This window comes from Trichoplusia ni (genome assembly GCF_003590095.1).
Source record: "Trichoplusia ni isolate ovarian cell line Hi5 chromosome 28 unlocalized genomic scaffold, tn1 tig00002290_group27, whole genome shotgun sequence".
Lineage (NCBI taxonomy): Eukaryota > Metazoa > Arthropoda > Insecta > Lepidoptera > Noctuidae > Trichoplusia > Trichoplusia ni.
Genome location: NW_020799949.1, coordinates 34,446 through 46,627, shown reverse-complemented (window position 1 = coordinate 46,627; position 12,182 = coordinate 34,446). Strand labels below are relative to the sequence as shown.

At 37.0% G+C, this 12,182-nt stretch overlaps 1 protein-coding gene across 1 annotated transcript; it reads right to left on the bottom strand.

The window, feature by feature from the left end:
* Positions 1-1,739: 1,739 nt before the first annotated feature.
* LOC113506863 lies at positions 1,740-3,435 on the bottom strand. The gene has a single exon (XM_026889699.1). It carries the CDS (start codon positions 2,312-2,314, stop codon positions 1,844-1,846), a length of 471 nt encoding a protein of 156 aa, XP_026745500.1. The 5' UTR covers positions 2,315-3,435; the 3' UTR covers positions 1,740-1,843.
* Positions 3,436-12,182: the final 8,747 nt, after the last annotated feature.

Here is a 12,182-nt window from a genome sequence, read left to right as displayed (position 1 = left end):
AAAGATCTGCTCATTCGAAGCCTTCGAGCGACTTCAAGTTGCGCAATGCCTGCTTGAAGTAATGCTACAGCTTGAGCTGCTTCCTGAGGTTTTGTATCCATTATTAATCGAAAAACCTAGCAAAAACACACGCGGTTAAGCAAACGATGGGTAAAAACTAAAGAAATGATAAGAAATCTCCGACTACTCCCATTGTAGAGAAAAAGAACGCTAATTTCAAACTCTGGAGAAAACAGAGCAAATCGTTAGCATTGTGTTTGTTGCTTGATTACAATGTGAGTTGATGGTACTTTCGATTTAATTTGTAGTCATTTTAATCATCATGAAACGCACTTTTTGTAGGTAAAACTTTGATAGTCGTAAGTTTTATACTTTTTGAGAAAATCGAATCAGAGTTCCTGGGTAGCGGGTGGCTCGGTTTATTTGCTGACCAGTGTAGTTATTCTACTATTAAACATATTCATATTGTTTATGATATATATACATACAAATATAATTATATGTCCCTTGCTTACGCGAGTAGTGACGATGAAACCTTTTTATCAGCTTCGAGTAATGATAGTTTTACTAGCATTCCGTCTTTAAGAGAAGCCCGCGAGTCGCGGTTTTCTGGTGTTCCCGGGAATCTGAATGTAGTCCATATAGACGCACAGAGCATTCCGGCTCATTTCCATGATATGCTGGCAAGTTTGAATTGTAAGAATATCCAGGCAATCCTTGTGTCCGATTCTTGGCTGAAACCTTGCCTACCTTCCACTTCCTATTCCCTACCTGGCTATCAACTAATAAGAAATGATCGTACAAACGGTGTTGGTGGCGGTGTTGACATATACCTTCGAGCACAAATCCCTTTCTCCATCGTCAGTATGTCAGCACAGCCACCCCCACTCAATGCTGGGGAGCATCTCTTTTTAGAAGTTACCCTCCATAGTGCAAAGGTTTTGCTTGGCGTTTATTACTGTCCTTCTTCGCGTGTCAATTTCTTTTCCTCTTTCGAAACTATCCTTGACAACCTTACACCTTCTTACAGTCATACCATCGTCATGGGTGACTTTAATACCTGCTTTATAAAAAATGATTCTCGATCCTCTACTTTCTAAGTCTACAACTCAATCGTGCAATATTTCAATTCTTCCACTTGGTGCCACCCATCATTTCTCTCATTCTGTTCCATCACTTCTTGATCTCATTCTTGTCTCTTCTAACGAGCGTGTTGCTAAGCACGGCCAGTGTTCAGCTGATGCCTTCTCCTATCACGATCTTATATACCTTTCCTACAAAATCCGCCCTCCTAGAGCGAAACGTCCAATCCTGATGCGGCGTAACTTTGGTGTTTGTAGGTGCAGTTTGTCCAAATCCATACGATATGGACAAACTGCGTGATGATGCTGCTGGCATTGACTGGTCGCATCTGGTGGCTGCTGAGTCGATAGACGATAAACTGGAAATCTTTAATGCAACTCTTATGACACTCTACGACCATCATGCTCCTGTGCGGCCGGTCAAAGTCAAGCATCTCCCAGCACCTTGGCTTACAGAAGAAATAAAAAGCCTCGTAGAAAAGAAAAGCTGTAGCCAAAAATAGGTTTAAGCGCAGGCCCAGTACATCGACTTGGGAAAAATACACGACCATCCGCAATCACTGCAATAAGGTGTGTAGAGATGCTCAACGCCAACACATTAAAGCATAAAAATAAAGGAAAATGAATAAACTTTGTCAAATTTTACGTGTTTTGCCATGAAATAAAATCTAATATTAATTAATTACTAAAATTATGAAATACGGACAAAGTAAAAGGTTACCGTGAAGCAGCCATGCGCACTCGGAATATAGCTGCAACCACTATTTCTTAACTGCCACAGCCCTCTTCTTTCGTGGTACAGCAGCAGCGACTATGGCGGGCAACACAGAAGCTGGAGATGTTGCGACATGCTTGACAGGGAGCTGATTCTCTAGGCCCTCTGGAGAATCAGCTACCGCAATAACATCTCGCGTGTTGAGAACCCGGCGCTTGGTACCGTCGGCACCCAGTACAAACACCTCGCCTCGCCGTGTCCAGCAGTTGGAGATGCCGAACTTCTCACGTGCCATCATGAAAGCGTCGTGCCGCGTCTTCGTCAGAAATTCTGACAAAGTGATGCCGGAACCCTTCAACTTCGTCTTTTCGAACCAAATCCTATCTCGAACTTCCACGTCCCTTAACTTGAGGAGTATTGGTCGTGGTTTGCTTCCGTTGTTATTGCGGCCCATCCTATGGCACCTCCGTACGGCAGCAACCGTAGGGAAGTCTGCAATTTTTACGTGCTCCAGCATCACGCCAGCAACCACCTGGGCAGTATCCTCTTTAGACTGTTCAGGAACACCATGCAGGAGGAGTATTTTTCGGCGACCCCGATCTTGTGATCTCTAACGAGTCACGTCTCGAGCGAGTGCCTCCATTTGTCCTTGGAGGCAACTGAGGACTTCTGTTACCATCATCCTAAATGCTGCGAAGTCTGCCGCCAAAGTGGCGGCTGAATTTGGGGACTGTTTCGACTCCGCCTCGAACATGGACATGCGGTCATGGAAACTTTTCATCATGTCGGACATTGACCCCTGTAGAGCTTCCATGATGATAATTGCTTTGTGGTTTTAAACTATTAATTGGATACCACAGAAACGGCAGGCAGTGAGTGTTAAATGTGTAATTTCATTTAAAACTTTGTGAATAAATACTTTTAACGATTGTTTCTAATTATTTAACACAGAGATCAAATTTCGTGACCACTCTCAGTGCTACCTCCGAGTTATATCATAACGATCATCTATTGTTTTTTCGCTTAACTTTCTAAAGTCTATTACTAAGCGCCACTTTGCTTTTCCACTAGCGTCGGCTTTTTTGGGAACAACCCAGATGGGGGAGCTCCATGCAGAATGTGAAGTACGAATAATATTCTGTTTTAACATTTTAGAGATTTGTTCCTGAACTTCTTGTTTATGTATAAATGGATATCTGTAACTTTTTGTATAAATTGGCATTTCGTCTGTCGTCCGGATGGAGTGCTTTACTTTATTGGTGAAGGATAGTGGTTCACCTTCAATGTAAAATCCATCGGCATACTGAGATCAAAGTGATTCTAAATTGGCTTTTTCTTCGGGGTTCCCATGGGTTGTCCGCAAGCGCGATAAAACTTTTTTTACGCGATTGGAATACTGTTTGGTACGCATGCGCTGAACGTTAAACATCTCTGCTTGAACAGGGCGGTCTATCGAAAACACTTAATCATGACGCGATAAATTTGACACTTCTATTATACCTCTATTATTCTTTACAGTTGTCACGCAATCACCTATCAAACAATTTGATATACATTGTTCTGGGATTAAAACATCACCGTCTTTTGGACCGAAACTTTTGGACCTTACTACGTCAAAGGGCGTCATGGTTCGATATGTAGCGGGCGGGCGGTTTTAGCGAGTAATTAACAAAAATTGTAACCTTATATAAATAACAACACATTTTGAGTCGACAAAATATGTCCGCAAAATTCAGATTATGGATTTGGAATTCCGATTGGAATTTAACGAAATTATCGTTAAATTCCAATCGGACTGACAAACAAACCGCTGTCGGCTTCTTTACCGTTGACTTTCCGCAAAAATATAGTTCAAATGTCATTTAGTTTCGCATAGTGATTTATTTGTCTTAAATAATTCGGTTGATGTATGTATAAGAACTCTTTTTGTAATTGCAGCATGCCGCGCGTCGCTTTGATAACTGTAGTAGCATTTAAAGTTGTATTGACAGGTCTGCTGGAGGTCATGAAAACATGTTTGTTGTATTCATTGATTAAAACAAGGTGTAGACTAGGTATTCGTCAACTTCATTCATAAATGGAAATATATCTTCTCATAAACGATTGATATCACAAGTAGATAGAATCTTTTCTTCTTGCTCTTTTGGGTTTTAGTAATATTTCATTAATAAATTGAAAGCGGTGTAGTGGATACCTAGGCACGGTCATGTGGCGAAACTTTGGAGAGGACTATATTATATCTTGCGGTTGACCGGGCCGGATCTAGGGGCCCAGGGGCCCCGAGGCCTCGAGGCAACAAAGGAGTGGGGGTCCGCTTGGTTCAAGTTATTTTCATTCAGTGAAAAATTTATCGAGCTTTTTTTTAGATTCCTTCTTTGGTGGTGAGCCCCTGGTCATAGTGGGCCCCTAGGCACTGGCCTAAAGTGCCTTATTGGATAATACGGCACTGGCGGTTGATGGCGATAGATTTCTTGAGTTGTTTGATTGACTTTGGCATATGCCTATAAACTGTGCATCTTTTATCTTTTGACAGTATTATTATAAATGCGAAAGTATCTCTGTCTGTCTGTCTCGCTTTTACACCAATACTACTGAACCGATTATATAGCAATTTGGTATACAGATAATCTTATTAAAGACGAAGGCTACTATTTAAATAAAAAAAAAGGGTAGTACTGGTAGGTCAAAACTAATATAAAACTCTTTTTATAAACATATTTTGTTAAAAGTAATGAAATATGTGCACAAGGGTAGTCTGAATTTAAAGGGTCTAAATGACATCATTAATTCCGTGAAGGAATACGTAAATCCCAAAGTAAAAACTGGTATTATAATTCACCCATCTCTAGCCATGTACGATATTATCCCAATTACTAGTGGAAAACCCGGCTTCGCTCGGGTGAAATTTGACTCATAATACACGTCTAGTTGCAAAATGAAGGTAGAAGTTTCTGTAGTCATCGGTTCTCAAGGAATATTAAAGGAATAAGCAAGGCATAGATTCGTATAACTTCGTTCGTTATGTTTTATAAATATAATAAATAAAAACTGCAAAAGTTTTTACACAAATTATTTTTATTTCAAATTAACATTCAAAACAAACTAACACAAATTAACAAAACATATCATTTTTAAGGTTTACTCTGTGTAAGCCTCTTTGTTTTAAGCACTCAGTCTTTTTCTCTACTTTGACAGGTAGATAAGTACTTACTAATTTTAAAAATAAAAAATGAAATTGGGGTTCTTTATCCAAATTGGCTAAATCAAGAATAATATTAGGAAGTATGTAAACTGTAATTTTACAATGGGTACTTATCCGAGAATTTGGCAAAGGTACTTATAAAAAAATATTCTCTATTATACATCACAGGTTGATTATGACAAAATTTCTCAATATATAACATTTTTAAATAAATATTTATCACCTTTCAAGCCTTGTTCAGTGGTATTGATAATTTGAATTTTTACATCATCGAATCTTCGAACTCGAGAGAAGGCAACATAGAGCTGTCCATGGGTGAACACAGGATTAGGTAAAAATATACCGATTTTGTCGAAAGTTTGTCCCTGGCATTTGTTGATTGTCATAGCGAACGCTATGCGAATGGGAAACTGAAGCCGACAAAATTTAAAAGGCAGTTGACTGTTAGATGGCTGGAGACGAATTCGAGGATTAAAAACTCTGGTTCCCACATGGCTTCCACAAATAATTTCGGCATCAATGACACGTGAAGCTAACGCTCTAACAATAAGACGGATTCCATTGCACAACCCATCAGTCGGGTTTAAATTTCTCAAAAGCATTACTTTTAATTTTAGAATGTGTGGTGGTAGTCCTGCAGGCGTTATAGTATTTAGAAATTCTACGGGATAGTTTAAAACATCATTATGGTCGTCCTTAACCACAGCGTCAGAACTTTCATAAATTTTAAGCAGGCCGGGGATTTTTTCGACAACTTGGTCGTTCAATTGAATACAATCATCGTTTTTGTGAGTAAGGATAGCTTTCATTGAATAACTTTTATAATCATTTGTGTTCAGGGAAACACCAAAAATATGGAATTATCCACAATGCATCGTTGAGGCAGTTCAATGTGGTCGTCATCATCTTCATTAGCTGATCCATCGCCTACCTTTAATATCCATTGAGCAAACTCTAAATCATCGTGCGCTCTCATATTATGAGCCAATTGGAGTTGATTAAAGTTTGGCCACATTGAAAATTGCTTAATTGAAGCTTTTATAATATCATTTCGTGGCCCATTAACTACAACTGGTAAAATCTGACGAAAATCTCCTGCGAATAACAAAGTTTTGCCTCCAAAAGGTAATTTATTTTTCATTATTATTATCTTGAAGGAGTCGATCAACTACAACAATATCATGACATTTAGTCATGGGTGCTTCATCCCAAATGATTAAATGAGTTTCCTTCAATAAATTAGCTGCTGGTGACCCTAACGACATATGAGACGTAGAATTTACATCTGAATTTATTGGAATTTCGAATCGCGAGTGAGCTGTTCTACCACCATCTAACAGAGTTGCTGCAATACCGGAAAACGTTATGGGTAGGCAAATTTTATTTTCAGATCTTAAAATATGTAAAATAGTTGTAAATACGAAAGTCTTTCCAGTTCCTCCTGGGCCGTCAAGGTAAAACAGCTTTCTCTCTGTGGGATTATTCACAGCGTTTAGTATTGTATCGACCACACATTTTGTTCGGTGTTCAATTTTTGGTATTTTTCATAGCCATTTGCTTTTTCAATTTCAGTCATAAACGGGATCAGATAAGAAAACATTATTTTCACCAATATCTGGTTCCGGAAGTCCGAAACCTGTTAGTCTCTTTCCATGGAGTTTCAATGTTTCATCAATTTCTTGTAAAGCCAACTGTTTGGATAATATTTCAGGACGTGATCTTGTAAAGTCTTCGATAAAATGTGATGCAAACTTTTCCCAAAGATTATTAGGATCAGTTACTTCACAAAATACGCAAATAACCGCAAACAGCTGTCGTAATTGCCGAGGAAGTTTAAAATCAATTGCTTCATTCAAACATCTTTCCCATTCTTGATCGTCAAAAAGGAGCTCTCTTGCTTGAGCAGATTCTCGAAATGAGTTGTAAATAATATTTTCATAAGTTCTAACATCTCTGAAGCAAGTTGGCCCTTTGACGTGAAGAAGTAATAGCCGGAGATAATATCGTTCCCGATCAGAAAAGGAATAATTATACATTCTTGCAATTACTTTATCAGCCGGTGACTGAGATATTCGTGGTTGCCACTGTCCATGGATAAATCTGAAATGTGTCGGAATTTCAGGTTAAAGATATTGTCTAGCACTTTCTTCTGTTCTGTTAAGTTCAAAAAATGCTAATAATGTTGATTTTTCAGCTGATCTAGCTGCTGCTTCATGAACATTCTGATCTGTAAATGCGACAGTTTGTTGGTTTTCCAAATGAACACCTAACTGTATAATTGTGTGACTCATTTTGTGCATTGAAAATTCAAATATTCGCCAAACTGCTTCAGGAGCCGAAACAAACCTGATATCAATATAAGCCTTAATTTCATCATGGTGTTCATTACTTGATGTCGATTGATCACTAAACTCTTGTGGCGCTACTGTGATTTGTATCTTTGCTCGGTCATGACCTTTATAAATATATTTATTAATATATTTCACACTTTTGACACTTGAACAATTTTCCACATTTATGTGAGCATTAAATTTTTTACATAGATAGGGATTGTAGGGCACCACCCATCTGTTATCACACTCGAAATCCTTCTTTTTTATTGTTCGTCCATCGTCTCTTCTTCTTATTATAGCATAACCTCCATTTTGGGTACCATCTCTAGTTTCTCCGCAAAATGTCTTTGGGTAGTTTTTAGAACATTTAGAGGCAGTTCCATCATTTTTCATGCAGGGTGAATTCATATATCCAGGGCCACATGGCCCCCCGCGGTCGGTGTATGAAGGATTGCAACGCATTGCCATACACCGACACAAAAACGCGGATGACGTAGCACGGCGGTTCAGGTTTAGTCAGTAAAAGTCTGACACTAACCATTTCCTCCCCCGAGGTGTGGGTGTCCATGAGAATTCCGCCGCCTTAACAAAAAAAAAAAAAAAAGGGCCACATGGCCCATGGATCATGTTTTTTGACACAGTCTGAAAAAGTTCCTGGTCTTTATCTGGATCAGGTATTTCTGCACATACAATTTTAACGTAATCTACTACTATCTTGGTTTATCTTCATTTCTTAGAATAATAAACATATGCGCATGTGGAAGCCTACGTTTCTGAAATTCAATGGTGTAAAACCACGCACTCAGTATTCCAAAAATATGTTTCCTTGTAATGTCATCTAAAAGTTCCTCCAATTTTAGTTTAAAAATTCTGGCAATTAAATCGGGTCTATGTTCTTTTTTAGTGCCTTGTAAATTATCTAAGATTTTCTGCCAATTGGGAATACTCGTAAAAGTTATAAATAAGTCTGGTTTACCATACTTACATACAATTGCCATGGAATCCTGATAATTTTGCATCATGTGCCTAGGACTTCCCACATAAGTTCATGGCAATATTATCATATTACCAATGCCTTGACCCATTTCTCTATCATTATTGTACAGGCTATCCATTAAATTGTTATAATTGTCAGCTCTGAGCTGTTTTTGATTCAATCGAAGAAACAATAATCTTTGAGATTCAATCCTAACATAGGCCAAGACACAATATTCATGAAAAAGTTTTTCGGCGCTAGAAGATATAGGTTATGATTTATACCTGCCCTGTTTTTTTTTTCACATTTTCCATTGTGTCTTCGGTCCTATTAGTCGCAGCGTGATGATCCTTGATGAATGGTCTATTCAACACAAAAATAATTTTTCAATTTGGACCAGTAGTTTCTGAGATTAGCGCGTTCAAACAAACAAACAAACTCTTCAGCTTTATATATTAGTACTGATTGAAATAGGTATACGTGGAGGGCTAGCACAGTGCACTCACCGCTACGCCGAAGCTAATGATATTTACTTACCTAATTTCGATGATTCCAAAAAAAAATCATAGAATACTTCAGGTTAGACAAGAAAGTTTTTTAAAGAAATATATAGACTTAAATACTAAATTACGACAAGCAGCTTCAACTTCATTTGAAAAAGATTTTTTTAAGCTTTTGAATAATTCCATATTCGGTAAAACAATCGAATACAAACGCAAACAGGTAAATGTTAAATTTGTAACTAAATGGAATGATGAATGAAATAAAACAAATAAGTCACTACGAGCAGAAAAATTGATTACAAAACCCAATTCGAAGAGTATTTCTATTATCATTGAAAATTTTATTGCTGTTCAATTGAATCATGAAAGGCTTATTTTAGATAGACCGATATAATTATGTGAGATTTACAGTGCTCGAATTCTCAAAACAACATCTATACCATTTTCATTATAATTTTATTAAGAATAAATATGGTAGTAATGTCAAACTATGCTACACCGATACTGATAGTTTAAGGTACTTAATACAAACACAAGATTTTTATAAAGACATGTGCAATAATATACGAGTGTTCGATACTAGTAATTTTGATGTCAATAATCCTTATAATATTCCCCAGATGAACGCTAAGGTACCTGGTTTGTTTAAAGATGAATTCGGAGGTGATGTGATCACTAAATTTGTGGGATTGAGAGCGAAACTATACTGTATTGAATCACTGAAAACACAAATTAAAAAAGCTAAAGGAGACACAAAACTCAAAACCAATCACAAAAAATTTGAGCCCAGCTAATTATAAGAAAGTGTTATTTAAGAATATTGAACCAAAGCGTAAAATGAATATGATCAAATCAATTAGATACGTTTTGTATTCACAACAACTTAATTAAGTGATATTGAAAAGATTTGACGATAAAGTGCAAGTTCAAACGAATCAAATAAATACTCTACCCTGGGGGCATACTTATACTATATTTTAATTGGATAACAATAATATTGTTTTAGTTTAAACGATATAAGTATATATTCGACATAAAACGTGTTTTATCATACTTAAATAAAATACTTTTTACCTATAAACTTGTTTTTATTTATGTTACCTTGAAAAAATAAGAAAGAATATATTAATCTTTGCACAGGTGGCATACTTGAATTAAATTTATTTTTGAATTCAGCCTAATCATTTGCATATTATGTATATGTCGGCGTAGCTCTCTTTTGGGTGTCAGGATAGCCGACATCGGGATAGGGTATTCAATAAAACACACATTCACGCCTCATTATCTCATTATCGTTTAATCCTAACCCTATCTGGACATATTCCCAACAACGCCCGCCCGTCACCGCTTGCTAAGCGCGCTGGAGAGAACAAACGGCGCAACAAACTCCCCAGCCTTGCGCTGTCCAATCACTACACATTATTAAGTCACTTTACACAATCTATATTCACAATATTAACAACACAATCATCAATTACGCCTCAACAATTACTAACTTTAATATTACGCGATAATCACTTAGTAACACGACCATCTTCAAAACTTATAATCCACTATTCTAAATTCAAATATACCCGCGCTTCTATTTTACAACCAGCCAGTATTGGCGCGAACAGTAACTATATAGGTTTTATGAATGAGGTTGCGAACTATTTATCACAAATGAGGTTTTAATTATGATTTAGTTAATTATTCTCATGCTCATCTCCGACATATATATGTGAAAGTTAAACAGTATTTGATTTAATCGGCAAGATGAAGTTGATCAAGCAACCCATATCCCTAAATGTTAATAATATAAGATTAAGTGAACCTGCCCACCACATCAGACACAGCACTTTATTGCCGAATACCATTCGCTGTATTATATGTGGTCCGTCGAACTGTGGTAAAACGAATGTTATGATTAGTTTATAGCTGCATGATAATGGGCTCAAATTTAGAAATCTGTATCTTTCCTCGAAAACTTCTTTTCAACCTAAATACCGTTTCTTGAGTGAAGTATTGAAAAGAGTACCGCAGGTTAATTTCAATGAGTTCAATGATGATAAAGATGTCATTCCTCCAAGTGAAGCATTAACAAATTCTGTATTTATTTTGATGATGTTGCGTTGTAAAATCAAGTAAATATCCAAAATTATTTCTGTATGGGTAGGCATAAACAAATAGATTGTTTCTATTTATCTCAAACCTACTCTAAAATTCCGAAACAACTGTTACGTGACAATGTGAATTTTCTCATTATATTCAAACAAGATGATGTGAATTTAAAACATATTTATGCGGAGCATGTTAGCACTGACTTAAACTGGAAAGAGTTCAGAAATATTTGTCAAGCTGTTTGGAGTAAACCTTATAATTTTTTACTTATTAATAAAGAATCGTCACTAAATAATGGAAGGTACAGACATAATTTTGATATGTTTTTAGGGTTCCGTACATCTGAATACAAAAACGGAACCCTTATAGGATCACTCGTGTGTCTGTCCGTCCGTCGTTTACAGTCAATTAATTATCTCCGAATTTATTAGACCGATTAAGTTGAAATTTGGTACACATATCAATTCTTGTGACCCAAACACAGAGGTGTGACGTGAGCAGATGAAATCTGTATATGGGGGGTCATTTTTGGGGGGGAAGGGGAAAATAAAAAAAAAATAATCTGAAAACTGCATCGTGTGGCATATCAAATGAAAAGTCTTGTTGAGAAGATCTTAAATGTATTTTTTGTAATTTTAAAATAAATAGTTTCCAAGTTATTCAAGAAAATAGACGAAAATTGACCATTCCCCCCCTTATCTTCTCAGTTTTCTTCTTATAGATTATAGGAAAACCTATAAGAAGTCCATGATATTAAACTAACATGGTAAATCACTCAATATTGTGCGTATCAACTTACATTTGCAGGTGGAATGTGTGGGAGAACATATTTTTTAACTCCAAAAACATGATGGGTAACATCGTACGGAACCCTCTTCACGCGAGTTCAACTCGCACTTGTCCCCTTTTTTTAATTTTGAGTGACTGTTTATTCGCACACTAGCTTTTGCCCGCGACTTCGTTAGCGTGTAATAGCGACTTTCGGCAGAAAAGATAGCTGTGTCCGCGAATCTGTTAGCGTGTAACTCCTTCTGTTATTAAGTTAATGTATTGGTAATATTGTTTAGATCACGTTTACATGAGGCTTAAACTATATTGGAAGTTGTTGCGTCCGGCACGTGAACATAAAGATTTCTAGAACTGCTAACCCGGGAAAGAGCAACGTATAACCGACCATGCGAGAAACAACTGACACGGAGATCTACTCCGGCAACATGAAAAGTCTGCCCTTGAGCTTTATTAATTGTCATTGTATAACACACCGATACCGG

Bases quoted from the DNA above. Each gene is read 5' to 3' on its own strand.
- LOC113506863 (XM_026889699.1), bottom strand. From the start codon at position 2,314: ATGCTGGAGCACGTAAAAATTGCAGACTTCCCTACGGTTGCTGCCGTA.